This window comes from Saccopteryx leptura, chromosome 2, assembly GCF_036850995.1.
Source record: "Saccopteryx leptura isolate mSacLep1 chromosome 2, mSacLep1_pri_phased_curated, whole genome shotgun sequence".
In the NCBI taxonomy this organism is placed as follows: domain Eukaryota; kingdom Metazoa; phylum Chordata; class Mammalia; order Chiroptera; family Emballonuridae; genus Saccopteryx; species Saccopteryx leptura.
Window position 1 is genome coordinate 55,847,487 of NC_089504.1, and position 19,538 is coordinate 55,867,024.

At 38.0% G+C, this 19,538-nt stretch overlaps 1 protein-coding gene across 1 annotated transcript in view; it reads left to right on the plus strand.

The window, feature by feature from the left end:
* Nucleotides 1–19,538, plus strand: part of CEMIP2 (cell migration inducing hyaluronidase 2) — a 79,370-nt gene that overhangs the window by 30,893 nt on the left and 28,939 nt on the right. Inside the window, exons 7-13 of the mRNA XM_066368004.1 lie at nucleotides 2,058–2,227; nucleotides 4,562–4,774; nucleotides 5,121–5,326; nucleotides 5,450–5,519; nucleotides 10,168–10,296; nucleotides 13,529–13,617; nucleotides 18,175–18,306. Coding sequence (XP_066224101.1) covers nucleotides 2,058–2,227; nucleotides 4,562–4,774; nucleotides 5,121–5,326; nucleotides 5,450–5,519; nucleotides 10,168–10,296; nucleotides 13,529–13,617; nucleotides 18,175–18,306 — 1,009 coding nt within the window. The remainder of the gene's footprint in view (nucleotides 1–2,057; nucleotides 2,228–4,561; nucleotides 4,775–5,120; nucleotides 5,327–5,449; nucleotides 5,520–10,167; nucleotides 10,297–13,528; nucleotides 13,618–18,174; nucleotides 18,307–19,538) is intronic.

A 19,538-nucleotide genomic window follows, 5' to 3' on the forward strand; every position in this document is an offset into this window, starting at 1 on the left:
TTTCATGCTTGTATTTTTGTTTAATAAAAGGTGCAGACTTAGTGGATCAATTGTTTTCCAAGGTTCTTTCCAACTTCTTTTTAATTTCCCACTGTCAAATAATAGTAAGCCCAACCATTCAGTGAGATTCATTTATTAATAACTGTCTTCTTAATTAGAAAAAAAAATTCCTTGGTTTTTTAATGCCTACTTCCTTGGGAAAAACTAAATCTTATAATGGACCCAAAAAGGTATTTTAGTTTAAGACTACCTTTCCGGCTGTAGTCTTTAATAATATGTCTATTGAGGTAGAGCACTGCACGGTGAGACTCTTATGGAAACTGTGTTTAGAAAGAATGGGTGGCATCTATCAGTTACTTATTCTGAGCCTGGTTATAGACAGAGCTTCCTCCTGCATCACCTCAGTTATGGACCTCACTGTTTATTTCACTCATTATTTTGCTTTCCTTGCTTCTGTCTTCAAGATTAGACATTTATGATACAAAACCAGAACTTATAGTAACTATTTGATACTCACTCAGTGGGTAATTTAGAGCTTTGAAATTTAAGCAAGAGTTTTTGCTTTGGAAAAGATAGGATGATAGGCTGGCTCAGTTGGCACTTTCTGTGCTTCCGCGTTGTACTTTTCCTTGTTGATAATACAGAGCATAAGCAGAAAACAGGAAAACCCAGAAAACTGTGGTGTCATCTGGCCTTAATTTTGTTTGGAAATTCCCACTCTTGTTAACAAGTCTAAATGATAATGAATCTCCATGATCTCAACTCCTTGATTTACTTGCATTTCCCCCCCCCCCCTGAGTTTATATCATTAAAACATCAGAGAGAATCTCACTATTGAAGTTTTTCTAATTTCTAATCAAGGTGGGGATTTACTTATTTATTTATTTAATTTTTTTAGCGAGACATGGAGACCCATAGGGACAGAGAGACAGGAAGGGAGAGATGAGAAGCATCAATTTTTTTGTTGTAGCTCCTTAGTTGTTCATTGATTGCTTTCTCATATGTGCCTTGACTGGGGGTGGGAGGCTCTAGTTGCCAGTGACCCCTTGCTCAAGCCAGCAACCTTGGGCTCTAGCCAGCAAGCTTTGGGCTCAAGCCAGTGACCATGGAGTCATATCTATGATCCCATGCTCAAGCCGGTGAGCCTGCACTCAAGCCAACAAACTTGGGGTTTTGAACCTGGGTCCTCTGTGTCCCTGGATGATTCTCTATCTGCTGCTCTACTGCCTGGTCAGGCTCAAGGTAGGACTTGAAAAGAATGCATAGTAATATTAAAGTAAGAAGTAGGAAAGCAAAGGTGGTAATTTCTGTACTGTTAATGAATAATACAGGTTACTTCAGCTTTGCAGTAGAAACAAAACCAACTGTCATTAACATCTATAAAACCATGCATTTGGACTCACCATGCATTTTGTTCTTCATGTGTCCTCAGGGGAGTGGACTAAAAGTGTATTAACAAGATTAAGCAAAGAAAAAAGAAAGCTCAGATACAGACCACAAGAGGAGATAATAAAGGTCAAAGTCGGGTGGGGGATAGAAGAAGCTAAAAGAGGGGAAAATGGTGACAGAAGGAGACTTAACTTGGGGTGGTGAACACACAATACAATATACAGTTGATATGTTGTAGAATTGTACATATGAAACCTGTATAATTTTATTAACCAATGTCACCCCAACAAATTCAATTAAAATTTTATATAAAAATAGAAAAAATAAGCTTATGGATAGAAAGCAGAGAGAAAGAATATGGATTCTTAAGTAGGTTCCAAATTATTGGTGCTGTTCAAGAAAGAATTGAGCTACTTCAGGGAGGAGCAAGCTCTGTAGGTAGAATTGACAGCTGGTAGTAAGTGTTTAAGCATTTAGTGGGTGGTTCAGCTAAATCTTTAATATCTTTACTTCCTGGGATTCTGTGAGTCTGAGGTCTTAAAGAATGGAAGCAGATGATAAATTTTGATAATGTGTTGGGGTTATAGAATACACATGACTGTCTTTTTGACATAAATTTCATGTTTTCTTTGTTCCAATGTTCTTTTTCCCTTGCCCACATCAACCAGAAACCCCTCAGTTCTTGCATATGGGTGAGATCATAGATGGTGTGGACATGAGAGCTGAGGTTGGAATTCTCACCCGGAATGTTGTAATCCGAGGAGAAATGGAAGACTCATGCTATGCTGATAACCAGTGCCAATTCTTTGATTATGATACCTTTGGGGGACATGTCACGGTAGGCAGAAGGATTTGATGAGTTCTTTGAAATCTTGGTTGCTAAATATATTTGAAAAAACTTCAAAGTTTTGGAATGAGATCTAAAAAGATATTAAAGGGAAATCACATTTTATTTCTCTACCAAATGACAAAGAGCAGATTTTAGATAATTAAAAGAAAGTTTATATCTTCATTTAGTTGACCTGAAGGAAGCCATTTAAGAAGAATTGTCTTATGAAGAATTAAATCAATATATTGGGGCCTGGCCACTTGGCTGAGTGGTAGATCATCAGCTTGGCATATGGAAGTCCTGGGTTTGATTTCTGATCAGGGCACACAGGAGAGGCAAGCATCTGTTTCTCCACCCTTCCCCCTTCTTTTTCTCACTGTCTCTCTCTCTTCTACTCCCACAGCCATGGCTCAAATGATTCAAGCAGGTTGACCCTGGGCGCTGAGGACCCAAGGTTCCATGGCCTTGCCTCAGGTGCTGAAATAGCTTGGTTGCCAAGTGTAAAGCCAGTAGTTGCAGCCAACATCACAGCTGCCTGGCCAGTGCAGGTTCAGGTTTGATTCAGATTGATCATAAAGAAATTGTGGAGCCAAAAACTGGTGGTCCATTTTCCTTTATTTTAGACTTGTACCGGCCAACGAGTAAAAAACACGTGGGGCATCAAAACCCACTCTTTCCGGTTTCTTCCTAGAATCAAAGGCTTCCACCTCACCAGTCTTATTCACCTCTGTTCCCCATCTCCTTCTCCTGTGTAAACTGGCTTTTCCTTCAGCATTCTGCCATCTTGGCTACCTCATCTCCTCCATGTGGCCGCCCTGCCCTGCTACAACATAGGCTCTTCCTCTCTACAAGGATGTGGCCACTCTCTCCAAAATAGCCTCCTAGGTCCTCCTTTCAAAACCTTTTGGTACGAAAGCCCTCCCCCAAAACACATTAGCATAATCAAGTCCCTTCCCAAGGAAGAAGGGCAATTAGCTGTATCATGTAAGAGTAGTGGCTATCTTTAACAGAGTGAGTATAAACTAAGTTAATCTGTCTGACACCAAGCCAAGGAGTGGCAGCCCCAGGTGGGCAGAGCACCACCATCTAGTGGGCTTGCCAGGTGGAGCCCAGCCAGGGCACATGTGGGAGTCTGTCTCTCAGCCTCTCCGCCTCTCACTTAAGAAAAAAAATCAGTATATTGGGAAGAAGCAATTATACAGAGACAAAAAAAAATAATCTTGGTGTGAAAGAATCAATTGGTTCTTTTTAAGACATTATTAAGCAACATGCAAATGCAAAATATGTTTATGTCAAAATATTTTTATATGTAGATTTTTAGTCTGTAAAAGTATTGAGTGGTTATTATGTAGTAAGCTTTGCTCTGTGCACTAATTTATTAAACTTTTGAGCTGCATATTGGCTGCCGTTGTTTTAATATCAGTTTTTGTGTGATAAGTGGGCTATGCTTGTTAGTAACATTTCTGTTACACTGATTTCTGAAATGTTGGTCTAGGTCCAGGGTAGTCATCCTTTTTATACCTACCGCCTACTTTTGTATCTCCGTTAGTAGTAAAATTTTCTAATCACCCACTGGTTCCACAGTAATTGTGATTTATAAAGTAGGGAAGTAACTTTACTTTATAAAATTTATAAAGCAGAGTTACAGCAAGTTAAAGCATATAATAATAATTACTTACCAAGTACTTTGTCAGATTTTCGCTGTTTGCCAGAATAAATCTTTATAAAACAACTTATGATAGTTAAATCTATCTTTTTATTTATACTTTGGTTGCTCCGCTACCGCCCACCATGAATGCTGAAATGCCCACTAGTGGGCGGTAGGGACCAGGTTGACTACCACTGGTCTAGGTTATTTCTTTGCTTTTTAGTAGTATGATTGAAAATCCAGTGTTTAAAAATATTGAAAGCCCTAATTGTGTTTCACAGGAATTTTTTAAAAGAACTGAAATGGTATATGCTAACAAATATTGAGGGACAGTTTAAAAATAACTATTTTTCAAACTGTAGTGGAAGTTATGGAAATAAATAACAACATGAGACTGGAACTCACCAGAATATTTGAACAAATCTAAATACACATACAGAAATTATTTCTGTAGTTTTTCTGGTTACATTTCCTTTTGTTCTTAGTAAGATGCTATTTCTATAGCTCTTTAAAGCAATCACTTATATAAAGGCACATTTGCTAAATTATTAGCTGGGGATCTAGGGAAAAGAGGATGGGAAAGACAATCAATGTTTTTCTATATATTCTCCTTCAGACATTTCCTATTAAAATAGATTTTGCTATTTTCCTATAATGAAATATATCATCTCACTTTTGATTACTGTGTCTTACAGATAAGGAAAAATTTTACTTCAGTCCATCTTTCCTATGTGGAATTGAAACACATGGGCCAGCAGCAGCAGCTGGGGCGGTACCCGGTTCATTTTCACCTGTGTGGAGACGTGGATTATAAAGGAGGGTACAGACCCGCAACATCTGTGGACGGACTGTCCGTTCATCACAGCTTCTCCCGGTGCATCACTGTGCATGGCACCAATGGCTTGCTGGTAAGCCTGTTATGTTGCTCCATATTATGGAAGCAGTTACTTCTTAAATCTCATGAATCCTCAGTTTATAGAAGTAAGCTTTGCTCCCACCCTCACCACATGCCTTATTTTACTCTATCCTGCTTTTACGTAGAACTTTGTTTTTTGTGCAAAGGCAGCCCTCTTTTTTTAGCTATGCAAATTATTCTCTAAAGAGCAATGAAACCTGACCTTTGGCTTTGCCTCTTCAGATAAGATTGAAAGTTCTTTTTGCATTTGTACCCAGCATGCTACACTGAATAGCACTTGTTACTCCAACCACACTCAATCTTGTTACCAATGATATTATACACTTGTATTTCTGCAGATAAAAGACACCATTGGGTTTGACACACTAGGTCATTGTTTCTTTTTGGAAGATGGTGTTGAACAGAGAAATACTTTGTTCCACAATCTGGGACTCCTCACCAAGCCAGGCACCCTCCTCCCCACCGACAGGAATAACACCATGTGCACCACAATGCGAGAGAAAGTGTTTGGAAATTATATCCCTGTGCCTACCACTGACTGTATGTGAGTAATTGGCTGAGAGAAAAACTCATATGTGTTGGTTAAAGTCTTTGAGTATTGGGGAAGATTTTAGTAGGGAGGATTTTTCATGATAAATATTTAAATCACCTTAAAAATGCCTTGCAGGGCTGTTTCAACTTTCTGGATTGCTCATCCCAACAATAATTTGATTAATAATGCAGCTGCAGGCTCACAGGTAAATAACACTGAAGTGCTTTCAGTTTTTTTGTTGTTGTTGTTCGTGTTTATAAATATTCTTGGATATGGGTGTTATGCTACGGCCATAATGCAGTGTGTGGCAATCTGTCTCCAGCATTGTATTGTTTTCTGGTACTACTTGTATAGATGAGAGCAGGATGTGGTTGAGTGCTTCTTTTCTTTTAAATCACTTATGCCAGTTCTTATCATTCATCAATAACCCTTTTAAGCCCCTAAGGCATCTTATCTCAGCCCTAGCTCAGGATGTCTTACACGCCTTAATCCTTTCTGTCTCTGAGCCTCCCCTCTACGTGGGGTCTCTGACTCTCGTGTATGTGGGGTTCTCATACATATGTATGTATTGAATTTGGTGATTTTCTTGTGCTGATCTCTCTCATGTCTATTTGCTTATTAGACCAACCAGAAGAACATGAGGGTAGAGGGAAGTTTGTTCCTTCCCCCACAATAGCTACAAGTCATAATAAAAACTGTACATAATAAAATGTTTTAACTTTTTATAGTATGAGATTAATTTTATAATGCTGTTAATTTTTTTATTTAGAAATTAAATTTAATGGGGTGACATTGATCAATAAGTGTACATAAGGTTTCAGGTGAACATCTGTATAGCATTTGAACTGTTGACTGTATTGTGTGTCCATTGCCCAATGTCAAGTCATTTTCTATCCCCATGTATTTGTACCTCTTTGCTCCAGTCTACCCATCCCTTTCCTCTCCCCTCCCCCTGGTAACCACTTCATTTTTATCTATGCCCATGAGTCTTAGTTTTATATCCCACCTATGTGTGAAATATATAGTTCTTAGCTTTTTCTGATTTACTTATTTCACTCAGTATAATGTTCTCAAGGCCCATCCATGTTGTCATAATCAAACTAAAAAACTTCTGCACAGCGAAAGAAACCAACAACAAAACCAAAAGGCAAGCAACCAAATGGGAGATGATACTTAAAACAACAGCTCCAATAACAGGTTAATATCCAAAATATATAGAGAACTCACAAGACTAAGCAACAAATAAGCAAACATCCAATTAAAAAATGGGGAGAGGACCTGAAGAGATACTTCTCCCAAGAAGACATACAGATGGCCAACAGATTATATGAAGAGATGCTCATCTTTGCTAGCTGTTAGAGAAACACAAATCAAAATTACAATGAGATACCACCTCACCCCTGTTAGATTGGCTATTATCAACAAGACAGGTAATAACAAGTGTTGGAGAGGCTATGGAGAAAAAGGAACCCTCATTCACTGCTGGTGGGAATATAAACTAGTACAGCTATTATGGAAGAAAGTATGGTGGTTCCTCAAAAAATTAAAACTAGAACTACCATATGATCTGTTTAATTTTTTAATCAGTGAAGCAATCAAACATTTAAGAATCTTCATATTTCACTAAAATATTTTTAATAAAAATATTTAAGTTAGTTTGAAATGTTGAATAATTTCTACATCATGAATTTTATTGAGACATGTCATTTAAATTTAGCTCCACTTGCCATTTTTAAGTTTTCAACTTGTTTAATTTTTGCCCACCAAATGGATAATAGACAAACTATACGTCAGTATTAAACACCATGTTGTAAAAATGAGAAAAAGACATGGCCACAATCAAAATTAAATAAATAATTATGTAACTGTACCAATAAAATGATGTTGGCAACATTAAAAAGAATTGTTTATGCCAGTTAGTGTTTGTGAATATAGTAAGACATATAGATGCCAAGTGGAGGAAAAGAAGTCTTATAATCTCTAGGGTTATCACGTTATCTCCAGAGTATAGTTTTAGTGTGTGATAGATAGATAGTCTATCTGACTTCTCATATTTAAGTCAGGTGTGGCCCAGTAACTCAAATCATTGTAGTATTCAGTGTTGATAAACAAAGAAAGCTTTATAGCTTTTCTTTATGGGAGTGCATTATTCTGTAGAATGCTATGACAGTTGTCACTTGGGTCCAGGGGCTCATCCTCTTCTTAATCATGCACACTTGGGGATTTCATCTCCTTGGTAAAGCAGCTGTACTTAACTGTGTGGCTTTTATTAACTGTGTACCTTGAATTGTTTCACAAACAGAATAACTTAAACGAATAAATGAACTATTTTTCGGATGGCAGAAATGTCCCCTGGATAAGCTTGGAGAAATTTACTTTTCTAATTGAGTGTGATTTAAAATTGCTAATTTATAATACAAAAAAGAAAACAGTAAGACATACTATTACAATTATATCTGTGCTGAAAATTGCAGTACAGAAATAATGAGCTTTAAAGCAGTACTGAAATACTTATGTTTCTACATCATGGCTAATAATATTTTAAGTAGGAAAGAAATACTTACCATTGTCTTTTTAGGGTGAAGTAAAAGATCAGTTGCAGGGAATATTTCTTTGAGATGAATAGAATACAGGCAATCTTTAGGTGATGGTAGAATTTACATTCATGATTTTCCCTAAAAACATAAAATTCTAATTCGACAGGGCAGAGACCTGGACATTTAATTATTGCGGATTTTCATTCATTAATTTTTCATCAAATATTTGTCATGCCCATATAGGGTTTGTGTTGAGAGTTTCTAATTGGAAGATGAGTTTTTGGGTAAAGATGACCAAGGGGTTGATAAGTAGCCTTACCCCAGATTCAGAGCAGAGGAACAGCCAGAGAAGAGATTCCTTTCACCTATTTTCAGAAATCATGGGTTGAAGATCAGAGCAAATTGAAAATAGTCCCTGAAAAATGTAAGATGAGGTTGCCAGAAACCCTTTTTGGGGTTCATGTGAGAAAATAATAAAAGTCTATCTCCTGTATGTTCTTCTTCCTTTCCATTTTGTTTGTTCTTCCTTTTCTCTCTAGAAAAACTGTTCCAGTAAAGCTCATGTTTTGGCAAGGGTTTCCCCCCCAAAGTCAACCAAACTGTTTCTAGTTGTACCTTTCCACTGCCTTTCACAAAGCTCCCTTGACACTGTGCTGTTTACCTGGAAACTACCTGCTTCCTGATACCCCTTTATTCCTCCTCCGCTCCCACCCCACCCCCACCCCATCCAACACCATTGCACCCTGGAGGCTTTGCTGTGCCTCAGCTTATAGGGCTCTGGTACGGAGCCGTTTTCACAACCCTCCACGTCTTCTTCCATGGTTTGGTTTGTGCCACAAAGAGTAGAGGTGGTAAATATATTTTTCAGAATATTTTGTTTTAAAACCCATTGATACATTAATGGGAAAATGTTAACTATTACATACATTTTGGTGTGTAGATACTATTGCTTTTCATAATTCCTCTCTCCTCTGTGCTCCCAAAGGACATTTTGTTACAGCTATATAGTACTTACTACATGTGTTTTAGTTCTGTCTGTATTTCTTATTAAACTATGAATTCTTTGAGAACAGTTTTACTGTACAGCTGGCATAGAGCGGACACTAAATAAATATTTGCCAAATTTGAATAAGTACCATACTTTCTGGACTGTAGGTTTAAGTTTCAACAACTATTTAATCAAAGTTCTATCAGGTGAAGCTGTCCTTCACATTGGGGTGGTTTTTAATTGAATTGTAAAATAAAACATTATCACAGAGATTAAGAGCATTTACCTTTGATTTTTATGTCTCATTTTGAGTGTCAAAAATTTTTAAACTGTTCTGTTCCTGTTGAGGTCAATAATACTGAAATTGAATAGACAGGATTCAGACTGAGACAGCATCCCGATTCATGCGTGTGGTAGATTTTTTTACCTTGGCAGAAATTTGCCTCAGGACAGGAAGGACATTGGAGTTTGAAAGAAGTCAGTGAGCTCTGCTTGTTAGCTGATAGTTGTTTAATAGGTCTGACTCATCTATTAATTGGGTTTGGAGGTAAACAGAAAAACCCATATTGCTGAAAGGCTGTGCTGTCCTGGTCACATGGAAGGATGGAAGGCTTGTTTAGTTCTAATTCTGTATAACTTTTTAAAGTAGATAATAATGGGAAAATTATTTTGAAAAAATATTTTTGCTGTCAGTCAGTTATTTCTGTCTTTTGTCCAATCCTGCAAGCAAAATAAATTTTTTTTTTCCAAACATGATATAACTGCGTTAAGGGTGCTAGATGAGTATACAACTTTTTTTTTTAATTAAGAGAGAGGAGGGGAGGCAGAGAAACAGACTCCCGCATGCTCGCCAACTAGGATCCACTCGGCAAGCCCACTTGGGGCAATGCTCTTCCATTCTGGGATGTTGCTCCATTGCTCAGCAACCGAGCTTTTAGCGCCTGAGGTAGAGGCCCTGAAGCCATCCTCTGTGCCCCTGGCCAACTCTCTCCAATGGAGCCATGGCTGCAGGAGGGGAAGAGAGAGAGAGAGAGAGAGAGAAGTGAGAAGTGAGGGGGGGAGAGGTGGAAAAGCAGATGGGTGCTTTTTCTGTGTGCCCTCACCTGGAATTGAACCTGGGACTTCCACATGCCAGGCTGATGCTCTACCACTAAGCAAACCAGCCAGGGCCAAATGTACAGCTTTTTATAGTCAATTCTTAACCTGAAACAATGCATGGTTAGTGTTAGAAAGATTAAACTTGCTTGTAAAGTACTTAATTTATAAGGGTGTTTAATAGAGTGGCTTTATGAAAGAAGGCTTTTAATGATCCTGCCCTTTAATTATAGGATGCTGGAATATGGTATCTATTTCACAAGGAACCTACTGGGGAGTCCAGTGCATTGCAGCTTTTACCGAAACCAGAACTTACTCCATTGGGTATATTTTATAACAACAGGGTCCATTCAAGTTTTAAGGTAGGTTCCTAAGTTGTTTTTTTTTTAATTAAAATTTATTGGGGTGACACTGGTTAACATACTTATACAGGATTCAGTTGCCCAATTCTTCAACAAGTTTCTAAGTTTTAACAAACAGTATATATCATTTATACAGGGTAAAGAATAGATTACTGTGTTTACAACTATGAAATGTCAGTTTTAGGTAGACCTTGTCATTAGAGAAAGTAATTTGTGATTAAAGAAGTAGACTCCTAACCCTTTCATATTAAGGATATATATATACAGTTTTCTATTTAAACCCACAGGAGTATACCCTAACATGCACATGCGTATGCAGCCTGAATATCACACAAGAATATAGGTGAATACACACATGCTCATGCATTTGGAATAATTATAATAATGGACTTGATTCATGAGTCCTCATCCTCTTCCTCTCTTCCTTTCACTTTCTTTCCAGTCTTTAATATCATTATATGTTTCTAGGGATTCACACATTAGTTTATGTGCTTCTGAGGGTTAAAAGGCATATGTCCTCTCTTAGTGCTGCTGGAGTGTCCTATGGACCTTTAATACTAATTACGTAAATAGTAAAATATTGTTTAAGAACATTTGACCTAATTTAAAATGATGCAGGCCAACTAAACTAAAGGCCACTTAGGAGCTCCAATTTCCATAGTATTTGGCACTCATCCCACACCATCCAGTGGTAAATACCTCTGGTTCATTTCTTGCTCACAAGGCACTTTGATATTTTCATTGTATGCTATGCACCAAGATTCTTTACCCCGATGATATCCACATCAGAGTTCAGTGAATACTTGCTGATTATGACACTCAGTAGCCTTTAAAAACTTTGAGTGTGTTATCATGTGAAGAGCTTGGAATCACTTGATACAGACTTGAGGGAGGAAATAAAATTTACACAGCATTATGATTTTTGTGAGCTGATTAGTTGATTAATGATAATCATTATTGAAAGTAACATTTCAAAGTGGAAATCTGCAAAATTTTCTGATTACATGTGGTATAAGAAATATACCTCATTCTGATTTTAAGAATGTATCATGAGGACATATAGTTATCTACTCCATTAATAAGAATATTAGTTCTGAATAATGAGTAGATAATTAAGTTTTAATTTGTTAAATTTTCCCTGGCCAGTTGGCTCAGTATTAGGGCGTCAGCCTGGCGTGTGGAAGTTCCAGATTTGATTTCCGGTCAGGGCACACAAGAGAAGCGCCCATCTGCTTCTCCACCCCTCCACCTCTCACTTCTCTCTCTCTCTCTCTCTCTCTCTCTTCTCCTCCTGCAGCCATGGTTTGATTAGAATGAGTTGGCCCCAGACGCTGAGGATGGCTCCGTGGCCTTTGCCTCAAGTGCTAAGAAGAGCTCAGTTGCTGAGCAATGGAGCAATGCCCTAGATGGGCAGAGCATCACCCTCTAGTGGGCTTGCCAGGTGGATCCTGGTCGGAGTGCATGCAGAAATCTGTCTCTGCCTCCCCTCCTTTCACTGAATAAAAAAAAATTGTTAAATTTGGGACTATCCATTATGAAACCCCTAGTAGTCAAAGGAAATTGAACCCCTTGAGTCCACAGAGAGGAACCTGTCAAATATAAATCAGTCATAAGTACACAGAAACTGACCTCCGTGGCTTTGGTTGCTCATGTGTTCCAAACCTAGTCTAGGTCAATCATATCGATGTGACTGTACCATTTGAATGTCTCAAGGTCACATAAACAAAATGTGTTTAAAATTGAAATTCTTATTTTTATCAGCAGACCCATTCCCATACATGTTTTAGTGAATGAAACCACTAGCCACTTAATTGCCTAAACTAGAAATGCATGAACGTTTATTATACTGTCTCCTTCAGACACTTTGTTAATTACTAAATGGTGTCAATACTATTTAATAAAAAATTTTTACTCTTTTCATTTTTTCCTATTACTACCACCACAGACTAGGTCATCTTTGTTTCTCTTCTGGGTTACTGCCCTTATCTTTTTATTACTTTTTTTTTTTTTATTATTAAGTGAGAGGCGGGGAGGCAGAGAGGCAAGAGACAGATTCCTGCATGCACCCCAACTGGGATCCACCTGGTAAGCCCCTACAGGGTGATGCTCTGCCCATTTGGGGCTGCTGCTCTGTTGCTCAGCAACCGAGTTATTTCAGCACCTGAGGCAAGGCCATAGAGCCATCCTCAGAGCCCAGGGCCAACTTGCTTGACCCATTTGAGCCATGGCTGTGAGAGGGGAAGTGGTGGGGGAGGGGTGGAGAAGCAGATAGTCACTTTTCCTGTGTGCCCTGACTGGGAATCAAACCCAGGACATCCACACCCCGGGCCAACACTCTACTGCTGAGCCAACCAGGCAGGGCAGCCCTCATCTTCTACCTTAGCTCTTATGTCTTTCTTTGGCACTTTTCAATCTTATTCTTCTTGAAGATGGAGTATTCTTTTCTTAAAATGTAGTTGATCATGTTACTTTTCTTAGAAGTCCCATCGCCTTGACTCTTCAGTGTATCAGCCCTGTATCATGTGCCATTTGCTTCTTTCTCCTTCCTTACCTTTCCCCCTCCATCCATTTCCTCCAGTCCACCTAACATTTCTTTTGTTCTCAGGTATTCCATGCCTTCTCTCATCTCCAGAATTTTTGTACACACGACTCCCTTGACTCCTTGCATCCGAGTGCGCTAGCTGCCTTCACACTCCCTGCCCCTCATCCTCAGCCTGTCCTTTTGTGTGGTTAATTCCTCCCCATCCTTCAAGGTTCAGCTTTAGGGGCCACTTATTTTAGGAGACATGTCCTGGATCTGCTCACTCCCACCTTCGCCAAGGGTCTTGTCGTGGGCCTTTCTTATGTGCTGCCGCAGCGTCATCTTATTTCCTGTATCATATGCTTGTCATACTGGATTGTACTTTTTTTTTTTAATTGCACGTCTTCCTGCTAATTTATGTGTCAATAATAGCAAAGACCTTAATTTTCTTGTTAATGTATAATGCTTGGTGCCAACTACAAGGTAGGCACTACATAAATATTTGCAAATGACAGAATGAGTAAAATTATAAAAATACCCAGGAAAGTAGCTGTTTGCATGATACCTGTGCTTTGCTGTTTATTCCTTCCTGCTTTTCTCTTATTTTTTTTTTTGTAGATGCAATAACCTAAAACTTATTTTACGAATCATTGTATACATAAATATAACTTGGGATTCATATTTATTTCAGTCCATTATTATATTTTCCAGGCTGGCTTATTTATTGACAAAGGCGTCAAAACAAGCAATGCTAGTAGTGCTGACCCACGGGAATACCTCTGTTTGGATAACAGTGCAAGGTAGAGCCGGTCCTTTGAAATAACACTCAAGCATATCTTGCCAGAGCAAAACTTTCTGACTTAAGCCATTGTGTTCTTTTCTCCAGTAAGACATTTAAAATGAAGTTATTCTGCTGTCTTAGGGCCTTGGCCAGGCTTTTTAATCCTTTTTCCTTTTGTAAGTCGATGCTAGAGCTGCAGAAGGAAAAAGAAAAAGATATGTCATAAAAGGTTTCAAATTTGGTCTAAAGTACAATATGATTCATTGAAATACAAGTTAAGCTTAGTTTTAGTGTAATTCATGAAAACCAAAGCATACAGAATTTATTGTTAGCGGTCAGAATGGAACATTGCATGAAGTCTGTTTCAAAGGGAAAGCTAGTTCTGGTTTAGTCATTTGTAGTCTCAGATTCACGTCGTAGCTGGGATCTGTGTTACTCTCCTTTATAACCACAGAATGTGGTTGGGATGTGGATCAGCCTTTCAACAAAGTTCTTTTATAGGCTATATGAGAGCCAAAATAAATAAAATGTCTCCAATGGAAAAACAATTTTCTGGACAAGATGGCAACTTAAATTCATATTCAGTAGGAACTGTCATTTTTTCATACTTTGTGTTGATTGACCAACTTAAGATGTAAGGAGCTAGGGTCTGTTGATAGACATTTAAGAAAAGGATGCCAGGCTTGATTCTTAGGAGCCACACTGTCAGTCAGTGAGCTAATTTCGGGTGAGGCAGGATCCGGATGACACAGTAATATAGAATGAGGTCAGGAGAAAACTAGGGAAAGTATGCTCAGTAAATTTACTCATCAGGATCTCTTAAAGGTCAAGTTGAGCATGAAATATTTTAAGGCAATGATTAGGCAGGGTTTGAGAAGTTGCAAAACTGTGGGTGTTATTAAATAAAACACAAGGTAGTGTATACCATATAGCTGAGCAAGATATGAAATTGAAAACCAAAGGAAATGAACTTAACATGAAAAAGTAGCAATGGAGATGACAAATTATCAACCAAGAAGAGAATTTTATTTGGCAAAACAGAGAATTTTTTGCTAGATGGTTGCTGCTACTTCTTCGATTTTAGAGAATTTGTTATAACTGGTCTGTGTACATTGTTAAGTTAGTATTAGTAGAAAAATCATAAACACAATAAAATTGATTCTCTTCCCTACCTTAAAAAATATGTGTGTATGTATGAATGGATGGATGAGGAAATATATTTCAGAATCCATTGATATTTTAATTAGACTTGACAATAAAATTGTTTCTCTTTAATATTAGCCTGAGAAGTTTCCTTTTTTTAAAATTTTTTTTAATTTTTAATTTAATTAATTATTTATTTATTTACAGAGATAGAGAGTCAGAGAGAGGGATAGATAGGGACAGACAGACGAAACAGAGAGAGATGAGAAGCATCAATCATCAGTTTTTTGTTGCGACACCTTAGTTGTTCATTGATTGCTTTCTCATATGTGCCTTGACTGTGGGCCTTCAGCAGACCGAGTAACCCCTTGCTCGAGCCAGCGACCTTGGGTTCAAGCTGGTGAACTTTGCTCAAACCAGATGAGCCCGCGCTCAAGCTGGTGACCTCGGGGTCTCGAACCTGGGTTCTCTGCATCCCAGTCTGATGCTCTATCCACTGCACCACCGCCAGGTCAGGCCCAAGAAGTTTCTTTATGGGATGTGTGTGTATGATATTATGATAAGGGTCATTTTTCCTCTGTTCTCTGTTATTTCTTTTAGTAGTTTATAAATACATACATCTTGGGTAAGGAGCTAGGCTCCATTTGAAAGTTGTTATTTGAAAAGACCTGATAATGGAAGAGAGTAACAAGGCATTTAGCAGCCTGTGTATATATGTATTTAATTTTGTTTAAGCTAATGTATGGAATGTGCCCACATGCATTTATGCAGTCTAGACATGAGTAAAAATGACAAAACTGTAACACAAGTGAGTAATAAGCCAGTCAGGTAATTAAACATCAGGCTCATGGAATCCAGAAGATAATTCAGTCTGTTTATCACAGAGGAAGTTGACTCAATAGTTAAACAGATGAGCTTTTCCTTGTGTCTTCAAGATGTGAAATTACAGGAATCCTAAGATGCGAAAGTTTAACTCAAGAAAATTCTTGGTTTGAGACTGGGAAATTTCATCTAAAACTGAACCAAGCATGAGAACCCACAAGTACACTTGAAGCAGAGGACAGTTAAGGGAGAAGGCTGGGAAGGCTGCTAAAAGCTCATAAATAAGGATGATTGGACATTGGGAAAGCTGACTGTATCATTTGCACACCAAGTGGGGAGGGGATGAGAAGAGGGTGTCCACGCAAGTGGTCAGCAACTGATTTATATGGATAGGAATGTCAGAAACAATGAGATGGCTACAGCAGAGGAATGGATGTTTTATCAGTCCTTTTTTATTTATCTTCTTGACTTTCTTTTAGAGCAGGGGTCGGGAACCTATGGCTCGCGAGCCAGATATGGCTCTCTTGATGGCTGCATCTGGCTCGCAGACAAATCTTTAAAAAAAAAAAATAATAATGTTAAAAATATAAAACATTCTCATGTATTACAATCCATTCGTTTCCTACTGCTCAAGTTCATGGTTGCAGGTGGCTGGAGCCAATCACAGCTGTCCTCCTGGACAACACCAAATTTTTATTGGATAATGCATAATGTACACGGGTCATTGTATGGCTCTCACGGAATTACATTTTAAAATATGTGGCGTTCATGGCTCTCTCAGCCAAAAAGGTTCCTGACCCCTGTTTTAGAACGTTGTGTAGTTTTCTCTCCAGAACTCTTCCATCTGCTTGATACTATATAATGACTGCAAAGCTGTTAGGCAGCGTGGCAGCACCTACAGTGCCAGCGGTAGCTCCAAGTCAGACTTCCTCTCCCCTGGGTTAGAGCTGTTCAGTGTAAGGGGTCATATATACACAACCTAAGGGTGGATATGTTTTCCAGACTGGTCTCTTTACAGTGCATTCTCTACTGTCCTTTCACCAATAGCAGCTAGTGACCATTTTTCTAAAAAAAAAAATGAAATCTGGTCATATCACTTCTTTGAGTCCCTGTTTCTGATGACTTTTTATCATATCTAGATAATGTTTCTATCTATTCATGCATTTTATTGAGGTGTGCTTAACATGTAAAAGGTTTACCATACTTATTTAATATATAAAACTCATTGAGTTTGGGCATAAGTACACACCCATGAAGTCATTACCACCATCAAAGCCATGGACCTGTCCATCACCTCCCAAAGTTTCCTCTCATCTTCTTTATTATTATTGCTCAGATTTTAAAAAACTTTAATTTTTCATGATAAGAACACTTATAAGGTCTATTCTCTTAGCAAATGTTAAGTATACGATACAGTATCTTTTAGCTCTCAGCACTATGATCTATGGTAGATCTCTAGAGTTTATTCTCTTGCATAACTAAAACTTTATATCCTTTGCCCGTCACCACCCCATTTCCTCCTCGCCCAGTGCCCGGCAGCCACCATTACACTCTGCTTTTCCCGTTGCATTTAGAATGAAGAACTATATCCTTGCCTGGCACACGCCTATCTTTCTTCTTCGTCCCCCCTACCCCCCACCTTGTTTCTTACTTTCCAGCCAAATTGCTTGTTCCCTGAGTGTGCCAAGCTCACTCATGTCCGAGAACCTCTGTACTTGCTCTTCTCTGTGCATAGCTTCTTTTAATCATACACATTTAGTGAGCACCTACTGTGTGCCAGCAACTGGTAGAAGCCTTTGTACAAATGAAGTTTTTTCATTGTATGAAAAGCTCAACTTGCTAAATTGGTTTTGAAAAGCTGTTTAGCTGTTCACCTCCTCCCCCTCCCTACCCTCCCTATAGCTTTGTAAGATTAAGAGAGAAATGATTTTCTAAAGAATAGGCAGCCTCATGGTGTCATTTATTTGAGTTATTATAGTGGACAGTTTTGACACCAATTTTTTTGTTAAGGTCCTGGTAAGTGTTTTAGAAGGAAGAGAAAGCAAAGGTAAAATGTAGATGCTATAATTAATAAGTCAAATACAATCTATTTTAATTTGGGGCCTTTTTAAGATATTACACTCAGTTTTATCTCTACATAAGATATTTCTCCAGCACACAACTCAAATAATACTTTTCAGTTCAAATATATGTATGTTAAAATATATGATTAACTTATTTAGTAAGTTTATATTGGTATCATGGAGCTTAAGAATTTGTGAAAACATGCCAGTTTTCCTGGTCTGAAGTTTTTTGTTTTGTTTTTAATGATTTTAGTGTTTAGAATATTCTGCAATGTCTATTTTATAAGTTGATTTTAAAAAATAACTATGAAAGCAATTCTCATATTTGCATAAACTTATATAAATTAATGTAATTGTTTTTCCCAGTATTTGAAATACAATTAAGTTGTGTCTTAAGGGCTTTTTTTTTTTCTTTTTGCACCTTTTTGGTTTTGGTCAAATTTAAATTTTTTGACACTTAAGTTTACAATTGTGAATAGCCGATATTCATTGCCTTTTTATTACTTTTTTTAACAAGTCCTTTTTTTTTCTTTTTCCCCAACTCCAAGGTTTCGGCCTCATCAGGATGGTGACCCTGAAAAGCCTCGTGTTGCTGCTTTAATTGACAGGCTCATTGCTTTTAAAAATAATGACCATGGGGCTTGGATCAGAGGAGGAGACATTGTCGTTCAGAATTCAGCGTGGGTATCTTCTACAGTTATTATCTGATGACACTGATGTGTTTATACTTTTAAGGCTATTTTGAAAAACCTAGTAGACTGAAAGTACAGTGATGATTCCTGGAGTCATATTATTGTTACCAATAGACAGGGCAAGCTCTGAGGAAGTGTGCTGGCGTTAACAGGCTACAAATGTTTGGAATTGTCTCAATTGGCTGCTTTTATTGGAACTGAACTTGTCTGGTGACATGAAAGTTTTTTGATGAGATTGAACAGAAACTGGGAATTTAACTTTATATAACAAACAGGGTCTGTGTCAGAGAGCTAAATAAAGATTTTGAAATTACCTGGATTTTTTTCCTTCCTCTTCGAAACTCAAAGGTTTTTTGATGCTTTTTAACTGCCATTCAAAACAAAAGTTGTGAATTCCACCTTAAATAAGTGTGTTGACTTATGTATGTCTTAACATGACTTGAGGCAGTAAACACCTCATTTTTTTTCCATTTGTATAATTTTAGAAGTCTTGCGTATAAAACTTTTTTTTCCTGGCTGTCATTGACATTAGCTTCTTGGCATTTTATCCATATCGCTGCCTTTAATCATGCAAAAAAAGATATATTAAATCAGTAGAAATAGCTTAGGTATTAATGTTGAAAAGTTTTGAAGAAGAGACTACCATAGTCTAATTGTTTTAAGAAATAATTATAAAAATAATAATTCCAGCTAACACTTATATGCTGCTTACTGTATGCAGGGCATTGTTCTAAACAGTTGGAATTATTTAATATGTGTAATGCTCTTAAATATTCTGTTTAGAGGAAGTTTAAATTATTATTTTAACTTGTAGATGGGAAAACTGAAAGAGAGTCAGATTGAGTAATGTGCCCAACGTCACACTGCTGGTAACTGGCAAAGCTGAGATTTAAACCAGGTGTTTTCACTGTAGAGTCTGTGCTTTTATTTTATTTTAATTTTTATTTTTTGTATTTTTCTGAAGTTGGAAATGGGGAAGCAGTCAGACAGACTCCTGCATGCACCCAACTGGGATCCACCCGGCATGCCCACCAGGGGGCGATGCTCTGCCCATCTGGGGTGTCACTCTGTTGCAACCAGAGCCATTCTAGCGCCTGAGGCAGAGGCCACAGAGCCATCCTCAGCGCTCGGGCCAACTTTGCTCCAATGAAGCCTTGGCTGCGGGAGGGGAAGAGAGAGACAGAGAGGAAGGAGAGGGGGAGGGGTTGAGAAGCCGATGG